This window comes from Equus quagga, chromosome 14 (genome assembly GCF_021613505.1).
Source record: "Equus quagga isolate Etosha38 chromosome 14, UCLA_HA_Equagga_1.0, whole genome shotgun sequence".
In the NCBI taxonomy this organism is placed as follows: Eukaryota; Metazoa; Chordata; class Mammalia; order Perissodactyla; family Equidae; genus Equus; species Equus quagga.
In genome coordinates this window covers 50,468,455-50,483,713 of record NC_060280.1, presented here as the reverse complement: position 1 = coordinate 50,483,713, position 15,259 = coordinate 50,468,455, and the positions used below count along the sequence as shown (strand labels likewise).

Below are 15,259 nucleotides of genomic sequence, written 5' to 3'. Positions count from 1 at the left end.
AGAACTCTATTTCCTGTGTAAAAAGAATATAGCAGCGATGATATTTTGATAATTTAAATTACTTTTGTAAGCTAAGTGAAGTATATCTTATTGTTTTACCCACTTTACAGCAAGTGGCTAGATTCTCCCCAAGGCACCGGAACCTGTTTAGTAGGAAGTCCGGTACTTGGAGGCATCACTTTTTGCAAGTATTAGGGCAGCATTAGCACAAGTTGAAGTAATACAACATGTCCATTTATTGAATAACTGCTCTTCTTTCTTTTTCCCCAATAGAACCTGAATGGCTTCAGAATAATAATTTATAAATTCAAATTTCACTTGGAAAAATTTTTCTGTATTTTCTATATTTACAAAATAGCATTCTTCAAATATATTTTTTTTAAGAAAAAGCTTTGGAAGTTCCAACAGAGAGATATTCCTATATCAATAAAGAGACAATGTTGTAACTGTATGAAAACTATAACATGCAAGTTAACGTGTCTTTCCTCCTTTGCCTCATTTTTAAAATAAAAATACGAAAACAAGTGACTCTTTGTCCAAAATACTCTGTTTGAAACAATTAAAGCAATACATGCAAAAAAAATATTGAACTGAATTATTTCTCTCTAGTAACTTTTTTTGGCACAAAACTAAAAAATACTCTACTTTGTGCTAGTGAGGACTTTAATCATTGATTCATTCACCTCATACTATTTGTCCTTGCTCAATCTTAGAGGCTATTAGGGATACAGGAACCCGTATGTCCCATGTTTAAGGAGTTTATACCATGGTAGAGGAAATTTAAAGTCAATGTCAGAGGAAAGGGTAGCATCAGAAAGAAAAGATATGCTGAAGGAAACTGCACAGGAATATAAGAATCATGGGTCTAAAGGGAGGGGAGATGTCCAAACCTAAGCCAGTCTAGAAGGGAGGAGAAAGAGCAAGAGAGAAAGAACTTTCACTTATTAAATACTAGTCCTAGACACTGAGCTATATTATCAATTAATCCCTGCCACATTGATCCTGAAAACAAACATATTTCACTTTATGAATCAGGAAACTTTGAGGAAATTTACCCAAGGTCACATAGGTATTAAAGTGATACAAACCACTTTCAAAGTCAGAGATTTCTGACTCCAGAGAGCACACATTTCTCCCATCCCACTCTGGCAGATTAAAAAATGAGTTGGAAGCATTTGCTGTATTCCTAGTGTGTTTTACCTTCTATGTTTTACCTTCTACTTTTTTCTAAATGGGAATTTTGTTTTTACTAGCTCATTGGTCTTCCAGCCAATATATATTTATCTACTGGAGATATATATATATATCTCCAGTCTGGACTTTAAGGAGACTTATCTTGGCATGGTCAGGATTTGAAGGCCTTTGAATACACTCTGTGATTTCAACTTCAAGCCTATAAGCTATCATTCAAAAATCTTAACCTTGATGAGCTTCAAATATTGATTCTGATTTTTGTGCCTAACTTCTGAAATCAGTCTCTTTGGAGGTACGCATCATATATGTATGTGTTTACTTTAGACACAACACAGAACCACAGATAATAGGATATTGGTTAGTTATATTTGATATGTCTCTCTCTTTTTTTTTTTTGGTGAGAAAGATTGGCCCTGAGCTAACACTTATTGACAATCTTCCTCTTTTTGCTTGAGGAAGATTGTCTTTCAGCTAACATCTGGACCAGTCTTCCTCTATTTTCCAAGTGGGTTGCGGCAACAGCATGGCTTGATGAGTGGTGTAGGTCTGCACCTGGGATCTGAACCTGCAAACCCCAGGCTGCTGAAGTGGAGCACATGAACTTAACCACTATGTCACCCGGCTGGCCCCTCATATGTCTCTTAATGAATTGTAGCTAGCACTGCAATACAGTTTGTGGGAGTTAAAAATAAGTTGAAAGGAGATCTTAAAAAGTTACTAAAATGAAAAATTAGAAAGAAAAAACTATTACAATAAAAACAGATTGCACAATCTTGAAAAGAGAAAAACTGCAAACCAAAATAATGCTTCTTCACAGATATTTTGGATTGCTTTATAAAATTGGCCTAATTTAGAGTCCTGATTCCAAAATGAATTTGTCATAGGAATCAAAGTGATCAACAAAATTAAAAAGAAATAATTCTTGCTTTCTTTTCTTCTTCAAATATTTACTGACACCACCATCGGGACAATGCTTAGCACTGAGAATACAGATGATTGTGCCACAATGTTTGTTTACTGTTAGCTCAAAATTTAGCAGATAAGACAGATATGCAATAGAAATATTATTCAAATTCACTCTACCAAAAATTCTACAAGTAAAAATGGCCTATTACTCTGGCCCAGAATTTTAAAAAAATAGCTAGTAACTTCTTTTATCTGGCTTTTGTCAGGCTACCTATTGTAGGATGTGAAAAATCTGATAGACATATGGCAATTTAAACCCAGAAGCTGTTACACTCTCACCAGACGCACTGTAGATTGGCAACTACTTATGTAATACGTTTGAGCTTCAGATCAGTCTCCAGGTTACATTTTTTAAAACACCGAGCAGATGTGCATAAGGAAACTCTTGCTTATTATCTCTTGTCATTAGAAATCTGAAAATCTCTGTTGACAAATGCTAATAGTTATTAGCCTCCCTCCTTGCTACTATGCTCTTAAGTGTTGCAGAGTCAACATATTTTATCCACATAGATCATTTTCGATACTAGGACTCTCAGCTGTGGACCAGTAAGTGGTAACACGGTATACTGGAAAGATTATAAAGTTGGGGGTAATTGTAGGTTCAAATCCCAGTACTACCATGCCCTTGTTCTGGTATGTGATCAGGAATGAGTTATTTAACTTTAATGAGTCTCACCTGTAAGCTGTAGATGGTAATTCCTATTTCAATGGACTACTACGATGATTGCATATAATAAACATTGGTTACTTTCCCCTCACAATTCATTAACTTGAATGTCATTTTGTATCAACTATGAATATATATATGCTACCATTTTCATAATAACAGAGCTCAAGGTGAGAAATTTTCTCCAAATAAATGGATTGAAAAAACTTTCTTTGTGTATGAAATTATTAATTAGGAATCTACAATTTTATATTATTTCCTATAGTAAAGCTTTAGTGTATTTTAATAGCTAAAACATCTTTAAAAATCATGCCTGATATAGAACAACAACTTTGAAGGAAAGAAAAATAGAGAATAAGAACTAATGGCAAGGATTTTGATGTATCAAACCGTGTTCTCAAAAGTGTGGCAAAAGATGAGTAAATAGGAATTAACTACTCTGCACCCCATTCTCGTCCCATGCCTTAGTTCAGGGCCTCAATATTTCACTGACAGGAAACATCCTATAGTTGGCTGTTGAATCCTGTGTCATTGTCAGTTCTAAGCTGGAACCTCGTTCTGCTGCTTATTATTAATGCAACCTTCAATAACAAGCTCCTTAACCTTTCTAGGCCTTAGTTTCTCCATCTGTCAAGTGGGAATACTAATTCCTAAGGGTTATTGTGAGATAATGTATGTAAACCACCAATAGTACAGTAGTGTCTGAAACATAAGCTCTTGGCAACTATGCGTTTCCTTCATTAGTTCTTTAGTCTCTCTTGACTTTCATTTATTCTTTACAGTGTACCTGGAAGAATGGTGTGCATATCTAAGCATTAATCTTTACAATAGTATAGAGTTATAATTAAAATTATCCACTGAATGCTGAACATAATGCTTAGTGCTGGGAAGAGCAAGAAAAATAACCAAAGAAAAAAATAGTCTTTGTCTTGAAAAAGTGTATAATCAAATTGCAGACTTTGGAAGCCATTAAAATTAGTGAGGCTACTGTCCAGAAATTTTACAAAAATAAGGGACTCTGTGATACAACACTGCACTGAAAATAAAACTGTATTCCTTATTGGATATTTAGTACAATGCAATGTAATTTTCTTTTAAGCATCTTGGTTATGGATATATTTCAATATTGATATATTTCTAGTCTAAATTGTAAATATAAACTATTTTAGTGATCATAGTGACAGTGCCCTTATTCTACAGAATGATCAATTACTAGTTGGTGGGGCACATGATATATATTTGAACTCATAGATCACACATCTTTATATAATAAGATTTTTATGTACTCAAAATACCTCCTATTATGAGAGCTCCTTATATGTAAAAGTCCTTAAAATTGTTTGAGCTTCCTTCTCTCCTTCCTTTCTCCTTTCCTCCTTCCTTTTTTCTTCCTTTCGTTTTCTCATTCTTTTGTTCTTTCTTTTCTTTCTCATTGAGAACTTTAACAAGCAAGATCCAACTTACATTGGAAATATAAAGGCTAAACATTTGGTGTAACTAGTTAAAATAAGGTCTTTTTGATTAATCATCAAAAACTAGAGGGGACAGAAATAACCAAAGAAATTATTTCATCCATAAAACTATTCTATATTATAAACAAAAGGCATATTCAATAGAATAATTATACAGTTATTTATAAGGTTCAAAATATTACCAAAATTGTTTTAATTTTTTGCTAGTTTAAAATTTTTTCCTTTTTATGAGTCTTATTTTTCAAATCTATTTGTTTATGCTATATTAGACATGAAAGTTTGCCTTAATTTTTATTTATTTAACTACCATGGACCTCTTTATTTATGTTGTATCATTTTCTGTATTATGTTTGCAATACAGATTCTGAGTTATAAAAAATAAAATATGTGGCTGAAATTTATGCCTGCCACCTACAGTTTTATTGTGCTTCACATTATTGAACTTCTCAGATATTGCATTTTTAATACTCTGAAGGTTTTGGCAACCCTGTGTCAAGCAAGTCTATTGGCTCCATTTTTCCAAAAGCATTTGCTCACTTCATGTTTCTGTGTCATATTTTGGTAATTATTGCAATATTTCAAACTTTTTCATTATTATTATATTTATTATGGTGATCTATGATCAATGATCTCAGATGTTACTATTGTAATTGTTTTGGGGCGCCACAAACCGTGCCCACATAAGATGGCAAACAATCAGCAAATGTGTGTGTTCTGAATGCTCCACTAACCAGCTGTTCCCCAATCTCTCTCCCTCTCCCCAGGTCTCTCTATTCCCTGAGACACAACAATATTGCAATTAGGCCAATTCATGACCTTACAATGGCTTCTAAGTGTTCAAGTGAAAGGAAGAGTCACACGTCTATCATTTTAAATTAAAATCTGGGAAAGATTAAGCTTAGTGAGGAAGGTACGTTGAAAGCTGAGATAGGCCAAAAGCTAGGCCTCTGGTGCCAAATAGTTAGCCAAGTTGTGAACGCAAAGGAAAAGTTCTTGAAGGAAATTAAAAGTGTTACTCAGTGAATACATGAAAGATAAGAAAGCAAAACAGCTTTATTGCTGATATGGAGAAAGTCTTACTGGTCTGGATAGAAGATCAAACAAGGCACAACATTCCCTTAAGGCAAAGCCTAACCCAGAGTAAGGCCCTAACTTTCTTCAATTCTATGAACGCTCAGAGAGGTGAGCGAGCTGCAGAACAAAAGTTTGAAGCTAGCAGAGGGTGGTTCATGAGGTTTAAGGAAAGAAGCCATCTCCATAACATGAAAGTGCAAGGGAAAGCAGCAAATGATGACATAGAAGCTGCAGCAAGTTATCCAGAAGACCTAGCTAAGAGAATTAATGAAGTCGGCTACATTAAACAATGGACTTTCAATGTAGACAAAGCAGCCATCTAGGACTTTCATAGCTAGAGAGAAGTCAATGCCCGATTTCAAAGCTTCAAAGGACAGGTTGACTCTCTTTGTTCAGGGCTAATGCAGCTGATGACTTTAAGTTGAAGCCAATGCTCATTTACCATTTTGAAAATCCTAAGGCCCTTAAGAATTATGCTAAATCTACTCTGTCTGTGCTCTATAAATGGAGCAAAAAAGGCTGGGTGACAGTATATCTGTTTACAACTTGGTTTACTGACTATTTTAAGCCCACCATTGAGACCTATTGCTCAGAAAAACAAGATTCTTTTCAAAATATTTCTGCTCAGTGACAATACACTTGGTCACCCAAGAGCTCTGATGGAGATATACAATAAGATTAATGTTATTTTCATGCCTGCTAACATGACATCCATTCTGCAGCCCATGGATCAAGGAGTAATTCCAACTTTCAAGGTTTATTATTTAAGAAATACATTTCATAAGGCTATAGCTGCAATAGAGAGTGATTCCTCTGATGCCTGAGCAAAGTAAATTGAAAATATTCTGGAAAAAATTCACCTTTCTAGATGCCATCAAGAACATTCGTGAATCTTGGGAAGAGGTCATAACATCAACATTAGCAGGATTTGGAAGAAGCTGATTCCAACCCTCATGAATGAGTTTGAGGGGTTCAAGACTTCAGTGGAGGGAGTAACTGAAGATGTGGTGGAAATAACATGAGAACTAGAATTAGAAGAGGAGCCTGAATGTGTGACTGAATTGCTGCAATCTCATGATGAAACTTCAATGAATGAGGATTTGCTTCTCATGGATGAGCAAAGAAAGTGGTTTCTTGAGATGGAGTCTACTCTTGGTGGAGAGGCTGTGAAGAATGTTGAAATGACACCAAAGGATTTAGAATATTACATCAACTTAGTTAATAAAGCCACAGCAGGATCTGAGAGGGTTGACTCCAAGTTGGAAATAAATTCTACTGTGAGTAAAATGCTATCAAACAGCATTACACACTACAGAGAAATTGTTCATGAAAGGAAGAGTCAATCGATGGGACAAACTTCATTGTTGTCTTATATTAAGAAATTGAAACAGCCACCTCAGGCTTGAGCAACCACCACCCTGATGGTCAGCAACCATCAACATGGAGACAAGACCCTCCACCATCAAAAAGATTATGGCTCATTGAAGGCTCAGATGATGGTTATATTTTTTTAGCAATAAAGTACTTCTTAATTAAGATATGTACATTGATTTCTAGAAATAATGCTATTGCACACTTAATAGGCTACAATATAGTGTAAGCATAACTTTTATATGTACTGGAAAACCAAAAAATTCATGTGACTCACTTTACTGTGATATTTGCTTTATAGCAGTGGTGTGGAACTGAGCCTACAATATCTCCAAGGTATGCCTGTATATTAGCATTCATTTTATAACAATTTGACCAAAAAATGAGTATAGAAAATTTATCTTAGAACCTTGGTTCATCTTTTGAGTCTAACAACTGAATATGTAAAACATTCCCCTAATTAGACTTTCAAGAAGAAAGTGAGCCACAAGAAAGACCCTGTTTTCAGTACTCTGTGAATATTGACCACTTGGAGAAAAAATGTCAGCCTCTACTTCTAACAGGTGAAGTTCAGGTTTCAGAGCTTCCAACAGAAATCCATTCCACTGAGAGAAGATTCTCTGTACAAACCATGGATACAGTGGAACATTCATGCACCATGCTATTCTGTACCTACTGACAGGTGGAAATGTTACCCAAGATTCTTTCCACATTTTACAGAATTTGGTGAGTGAGGAGGAAAGCTCTCATGTCAAACACAACAGTTTTCAAAGCACAAATGTTGAGTGACTATGTAATAACCAAGATACTTCTGGAAGTGAAATAGGGCACTGTTCATAATTGTCCCAGTGCAATAGACATAAATGGGGACTATCCAGGGCAAATGAGGGGCAGGGCAGGAAACCATCTTAATCATGGGCTGTAGTGAAAGGCCACTGTCTTCCAAGATACCCTCCCACACTGTCAGCAACATGTGCCAAAGTAACTAGCTGGCCCAGTTTTTTTTTTCTTTTCTTTTCAAAAGTCTTGATTATTTTCTATTCAAAATCATGCATGTTTTGGTCAGGTTTGTCCTTACCTGGATGACCTACAGTGTATGTTTAATTTTGCATGACAAGGAGAGCCCACGGTCTAGTAACATACTCTCTTACCAGAAGGTATACCAGTAATACTGAGTAAAAACTATTTTTTTTCTACTTTTGTGGCAACAATTGTTACTGACTATGAATCAAGTAGCTGGAGTGGGGAGTGGGGCAAGTAGAGCAGTGCCAAATAGGAGCTCCTGTCCCAGACTATAAATTGAATTCTTATTGAGGTGCGAGCCATCCTTCACGACACAGAGATTTGGGACTTTCACCAAATAACCTTAAGAGTAATAGGTATTCCTTGCCTTTTTTTGTGGTTTTGAATAGCAAAGTTCTGGTTGAACACTAGTCTTTCAGTATCAGATTTTTATCTGTAAAGAGGGACTAGTACCACTTCACGTTATTGCTGTGAGGATAAACTGACATAACGTACTTCAATGTTAATTATTATTCATTGGAGTACAGAGCGATCATTTTTTTCTATGGCTAGAGAATTGACTTGAGGCAAGGAATTGTGAACAGTTTGATTTGTAGATTTCTTCTAGGTATAATATCCATGGCCTAAAAATAACCAAACCAGTGCTGGTACTTCAATCTTCCAAACTTCTGAACGACCCTATGTCTCTTTCTTCCAGGATGCTTTCCCCTGTGTAGCCTTTAAGGTACAAATCCTCTGGAAAGGTTTCCCTGAATCATTCTGGTAGAATGCAGTAGACTCCGGGCTCCTATAATCCTTCACACATGCCCTTATCATAGCAGAGAGCAGGTTCCACTCTAATGCAGGGTTTGCTTTTTATCTAACCCAACAGACCATGAGTTCTTTCCAAGCTCTACTGCAAGCATGTAGAGCAGTACTAGACTCTTAATAGACATTAACTGAATCAATGAATGAATGAATAAAATGTGCATAGTCAACTTGGCTGTGGTGCTGAATCCCTAAAGGAGTTAGAGATAAAGAAAGAAAAGCAGGTTGAATTCAGATATTAATATTCCAAAATACTCTTTAAGAGTCCCTGTGAAGGACATTAGCTTTTTAGGAGAACCAATCTTGAGATACAATGACAGTGGTAGCTGCTTGGCAAATTCAGCCAAATAAGCAATTTGGATAATTTCATATTGGAAGCATCTATATTTGCTTATATCAATTCTCTGTATTATTGTACTCCTCTCTTTTTAGTGTCCTCATCTGAGAAATAATAATACTATTACTTACCCATTATATGTAATGTATATTATAAAAGCAAGTACGAAAAGTAGATACGATATGTGATCTTTAGAAGTAAAGATGAGATTGTAGATATTTTTGAAGTAGATTTTCCCAATTCTTACACACAACTTGGTTGGCTTTTTGGCATTTTGGGACAATGTAAACACTTGCAGGCTGTGGAGGCTATTTATCATACAGATGTATTAATTTAGGCCAGCGGTCAGCAGAGTTTTTCTGTACAGGACCAGATAGCAAATCTTTTAGGCTTTGCAAATCAGCTGGTCTCTGTCTCAACTACTTAATTCTTCCATATTAGTGCAAAAGTTGACATAGACAATATTCAACTAATAGGTGTGGCTGTGTACCAATAAAATTTTATTTACAAAAAAATACAGTTGGGCAGGATTTTGTTAATGGGCAATAGATTGCAACTCCTGACTCAAGCCAAAGGCAAGAATAAGTTAATAAAAGTTACAAGATTTTTTACTTACCAGAGGATGGCTTTGGTGCCAGGAAAATATCTGATTTTTAAGGATATCAACTCCCTATGCTGTACAAAGAACCTGGTAATTCTCTGTTCATTTTTAATTTAAAGCATTTCTGTGTGTAGGGTAATTTTACATGAAGCTCTACCATGCAAAAGAAGTATGATTATAAATTATTACTTGGTTTTTATGTACCTAACAAACAATATTTAGTTGCAATTAATTTGCATTTTCAGTTAGACTTTTGGGACTAGAGCATCATGCTTTGCTGGCAACACTTACTGTACACTTGTAATTGTCCACGAAAGGAATTTTTTCCGCGTGAGTTTTCAGCTCTGCACTCATATATGCCTGCGTCATCCAGCTGCACGTTGGGTATTTCAAGCACTGCCTGAGATTTCCGCAGACGTGCCTTACTGGGAACATAACCATTAACTTTCATCCATGTGATTGTTGGAACTGGGCTACAATAAGGAGAAAAATACCATTAATACACTTTCCACTATTAGGAACATAGATTCTGTTATCTGGTAATTTAAGCACTTAATAGGTTGAGTGCAATAAAGTGTAATCACAATTAAGGAGCATGTGCTGGTTGATAGATTTCACTTTCCACGCAGATTGTCTGGTAAGTAGTTAGATTACAAGGGAGATAGTTTCCCTTTCTTTCATATTTCCGGAAAACAATTCAGAGACAATATTTTATACATTTTGATACATTATACTTTATTTTTTAAAACTTCGTAAGATTGTTTAAATGGCAAAAGTAACTTGGTGAAATTACAAAAGGGAATATATGCCTATGGCAATGAGTCGAACAAAAGAGCTATGAACGAAATGAATTAAGAATTCTTTTTGCCCCCACTCCTACAACTATCTTCTTTCTGCAACAACAAATACAGTTTGCAGGTAATCTCATGCCTCATCTCTATGATTCATATATATATACACATGATGAGTTATTTTTGTTTTGTTTAAAAAATGTAAGTCTTACATACTTGATATTTTATTATTAAAAGATCAAATCCAAGATTAACTCCTGACTTATTCTGGTTAATGGCTACATATTATCCTACTGCATAGATATATGAAAATTTCATTAACTATCTCCTATAGTTAGATATTCAGCATGGAAGTCTCATTTTTTTTTTTTTTTGGTCACTAAGAAACAATATTGCTATAAACAACCTTGCAACGTATCATATACTGTGGATTTTATTTTCAGCAACAGGCAGTCACAAAAGTGGAATTGATGGATCAAAGGGCATGCACATTTTTCATTTTAATACATACCTTTAGATTGCTTTTCAATAATATAGTAGCAGTTTCCACAGCTATCAGTAACATACGAGACTGCTCCCCCATATCCTTGCCACTATTTTATGTGATCAATCGTTTAATTTTTGTCAGTATTGAAAGATAATTAAAGGCATTTTTTGCTACTTTAATTAATATTTCTTTGAACTCAAAGAAGGTTGAACATCTTTCATAATTTTATCAGCTATTTGCATCTGCTTTTCTGTGCATTGTTTGCTTCTGCTCGCTTTCTCATTTTTTTCTTTGCCTGTTGCACGGTTTAAATTAATTTCTCAAAATTCTTTGTGTATTACAGCCATTAAGACTTTGTCAGAAAAATTCTTGCTCAGTGTATTGTTAGTTTACCATGGCCTCTTTGATGCAATTTTATAAACATTTTTTGGAGAAACAAACATATCTACAGTTTCCTTCACAACTTCTGAATTTTCGTTTGTTTACAAAATTATGTGTAAACCCGTTTATGTCCATATTTTCTTCAATATTTCTAGTAGTATTTTTTTATTATTTTCAAATAGTTGGATCTTTAATCCATATGAATTATATTCACATTTTTGGTGTGAGATAGAAAATGCAACTAATTATTTCGGCATCATTAAAAGTAAACCTCCTCTTTCCACAATATTTGGAATGTTGTCTTTGTCGTATAATTGGTTCTCACATACTTCAATCTGTTTCAGGCCCCTCAGTTCTGTTGCACTGATTTATTTATTACTATCTATATTTAATGCACTTTAAGGTCTGCACCCAGTCTGCTTTTTCAATTTGATTTCTCATTACTTCCTTCCATGTCTCTTGACCCAGAAACACATCTCGGTGTGTTTCCAATCATATCTGTTAAAATCCTACTAATCCTTCGAGACCCGTCCTAAATGCCTCTTCTTTGGAAAAGTCTCTCCTTATTTGTGTAGTCTGCTGGGATTTTTTTTCTTTTAAATAACAAAGTGCTTTGTGTATTCTACTTGCATCTCTTATAACATTCCACCACAGATTGTAATTGCTAAGTGTAGGATATTTTTCCACTAATTTTCCTTTTAGGGGTGATAGCAAAGTTCACTATTATAAACAATCCTATGATAAACACCTTGTGTATTTTTAAAAAATTGTTTTTATTGAGGTAACATTGGTTTATAACATTATATAAATTTCAGGTGTCCATAATTATATTTCAATTTCTGTGTAGACTGTATCATGTTTGCTATCCGAAGACTAATTACCATAGGTCACTGCACACATGTGTCCTGTCACCCCTTTCGCTCTCTCCCATCGCCCCTTCCTCTCTGGTAACCATCAATCTAATCTCTATATCTTTGTATTTGTCTGTTGTTTTTATCTTTCTCATATAAGTGAAATCATAGGCTTTTGACTTTCTCTGACTTAATTTCACTTAGCATAATATCCTCAAGGTCCATCCAGGTTGTTGCAAATGGTAAGATTTCATCTTTGTTTTCTGGTTGAGTCCTATTTCATTATGTGTATATACCACATCTTCTTTATCCTTTCAATGTGTATTTTTGAACACCTTTCTGATTTGCTCCTTAAGAATAAAATTCAGAATTGAAATTGCTGGATTAGAGTTGATAATTTCTGCTTGTTTGTTTAGGTCTATATATCTGACATCCAAAAAGAATGAACTTTGCATTTTGGGCTAACCTTATGTTGGCAAGGCGTATCATTTTTTAATATGTATGAGAATTGATTTGCGAGTTTTTTATTTGGAATTTTTGCAACTATATTCAAAGGTAAAATTGTAGTTTATTAGGTTTGTTGGTTTGCACTTGTGCTTATTTATTAGTGAGCTGGTGGCTGGTTTGTTTGCAAGCTAGCTTTGACAGATTTTGTATCATAATGATGGATGATAGCTTGGTAAACATGCCAGAATATTCCCATTTCCTATTCTGTATCACTTAAATAATAGGGAAATAATGTACTCTTTAGAGCAATGACAGAACTCTCACAAAAAGTCACCAGGATCTGCCACCATCAGTGAAGTTAGTTTTTTGACTTTTTTGACACTGTTTTAAATTTCTTCTGTTTTCCCTCCGGTTTTTTTTTTTTTTTTTTTATTTTTTTTTTTTTTTTTTTTTTTAAGCTTTTCTTTTCTTTTCTTTTTTGCTGAGGAAGACTGGCCCTGAGCTAACATCCGTGCCCTTCTTCCTCTACTTTATATGTGGGATGCCTACCACAGCATGGAGTGCCAAGTGGTGCCATGTCCACACCTGGGATCCCAACTGGTGAACCCAGGCCCACAAGAAGAGGAACGTGGGAACTTAGCCACTGCGCCACCGGGCCGGCCCCTCCCCCTTATATTTTTTAGCATTGCATGTTGATAGGAGCGTAAGCCTTCAGGTAGTACAGTTTAGATTCAAATACAATTTGGACACAAAGATTCTATGATACCTTAGGAAAGTTATTGAAGTTCTATGAATTTGATTTTCCCATCTGTAAAATGGAGATAATTATTTGTTCTTTCAAAAGCCAATATCTTGGGGGCAGTGACATCATTTCTCTGGTTCAGCAGTAAGTCCACAGCATCTCTTAGAATGCTAGACACATAGTTAGTACTTAATAAATGTTTATAAAGTAAATAAATAAGTGATTCTCATAATATTGTTTTGAGGATTAGGTGAGCTAAGTTCTTACGGGTTACTTAGCAAATATATGGCGAATAGTGTACTCAATTAATAGCTATAATGATATTTAAATGATTAGCTTTTTCAGAGACTTTCCTATTTTATTGGTCTTTAAAATAAGCATTTTGAGTTTTTAATACTACTTGTTGAATCAATCTCTGTAGCTAAATATAGGATCAATTTCTGTGAAAGTTACATGTCGATTGGGAAAAAAGGTACATTTTGTTTATGATAAATGTTTAAAAATTAGCTTTTAGATAGTTTATAATTTTGTCATTCAAATATTATTTTAGTGTTTTTCATAATTTTAAAGCAATTTAACATTTTATCAAATCAGATCTCCTATGAAACATTTGTACATTAAAAAGTTTTTTAAAAAAATTCAACAGATAAAAGCAGAGCTAGTGTGCTTGAAGTAGGAACGAAAGACCTAAGTTATCTGCTTATCCCTCCACTCCACACAGCATAGTAGAAAGCTACTTCTGTCTGTGCTTTTCCATTTTTGTCCTAATTGATCTGTCCCGATGAGAGAATTGCGGTAAACTTCCCACTATTTCCATTACTGCCAGTGTTTTTTTGGATTTAGAAAAATTTTATTTTGTACTTTGAGTAATTTTTTCTTTGCAAATAAATGTTTATGAAAGTTAATACAATTTTTAGAGTTTTAATCTATCAAAATAAAATGATCCTCTTCCTAATTTAGTAATATTTTTACTTTAAATAATCCTTTATCCTATTTATCTTCTTTTTTTTTGTGGTGTGTCACTTTGTTTTGATCTGATTTTTCTAAATGGTATATGATTAGATTTAACTTTTGACTCAGTTTGAAAATTTTTGTCTTTTAATGGTGGAATTTGACTTTTTAATTTTGTTCCAATTGATAATAAATATTCTTATTGATCCATTTTGGAATTATGAATACATAAAAATACATAATTTCATATAAAATGTTAATAGCAAGAGACTTTGTAATAAAATGATCATAGATTAAAAATGAACAAGGAAGATATGAGTACAAAAGTAATGTGCAGATTAAAAATAGAGATTAACAAATAAAAATATAAAAGTATAAATATAAAACTCAATGGATGGGTTAAACATTGAATTAGACACAGTCAAATAGAATATTTTCTAAAAGTGAGGAATAGAGTTCCTTATACAGAATAAAGTATCAAGAGACACAGAGATAGAAAATATGGAGTAATGGACATCAGTTAATAGACATGCAATATAAAACTAGAGAGTATAACTTGATTCCAAACATAGATTCAAATAGAGAAAAAAAGAGAGAGAGGTTGTGAGAGAGAGTGAGACCAACACTAGAGAGAGAGGATACTATGTAATATCTAAAGAGAAAATGGCATTAAATTTTCCCAAAATGATCAAGGACATGAATTTATAAATACAGGAAACAATATATACTGAGTATTACTAAGACTGTAGAACACTAATGACATATATTGGGAACAGTCAGAGAGAGAAGATAGATTATCTACGAAAGAACGATGATTTGAATGTTCACCGGCTTTCCAACAGCAACAATGGAAGCAGAAGATGGTGGAATAGTTAGAGGGGGAAAAACAGAAAGCTATAAACCTAGAATTTTGTGTCTAGTACATTGTCTTTTAGGAACGAAACGGAAATGAAGATGTTATCAGATCTGCAAAAACTGAACAAGTTTATCACCAACAGACTATCATTGAGGGATATATATATATATTTTAGGAATAATAAAAATGACTCCACGAAAGAAGCTTAAGATGTAAAAAGAATCGTAATAAAAAAAGAAAA

General features: G+C 34.1%; 1 protein-coding gene across 1 annotated transcript in view; it reads right to left on the bottom strand.

Moving 5' to 3' along the window:
* CNTN5 (contactin 5) overlaps positions 1-15,259 on the bottom strand; it is a 488,151-nt gene that overhangs the window by 233,996 nt on the left and 238,896 nt on the right. Inside the window, exon 8 of the mRNA XM_046638244.1 lies at positions 9,804-9,985. Within this exon, the coding sequence (XP_046494200.1) occupies positions 9,804-9,985 (182 nt within the window). The remainder of the gene's footprint in view (positions 1-9,803; positions 9,986-15,259) is intronic.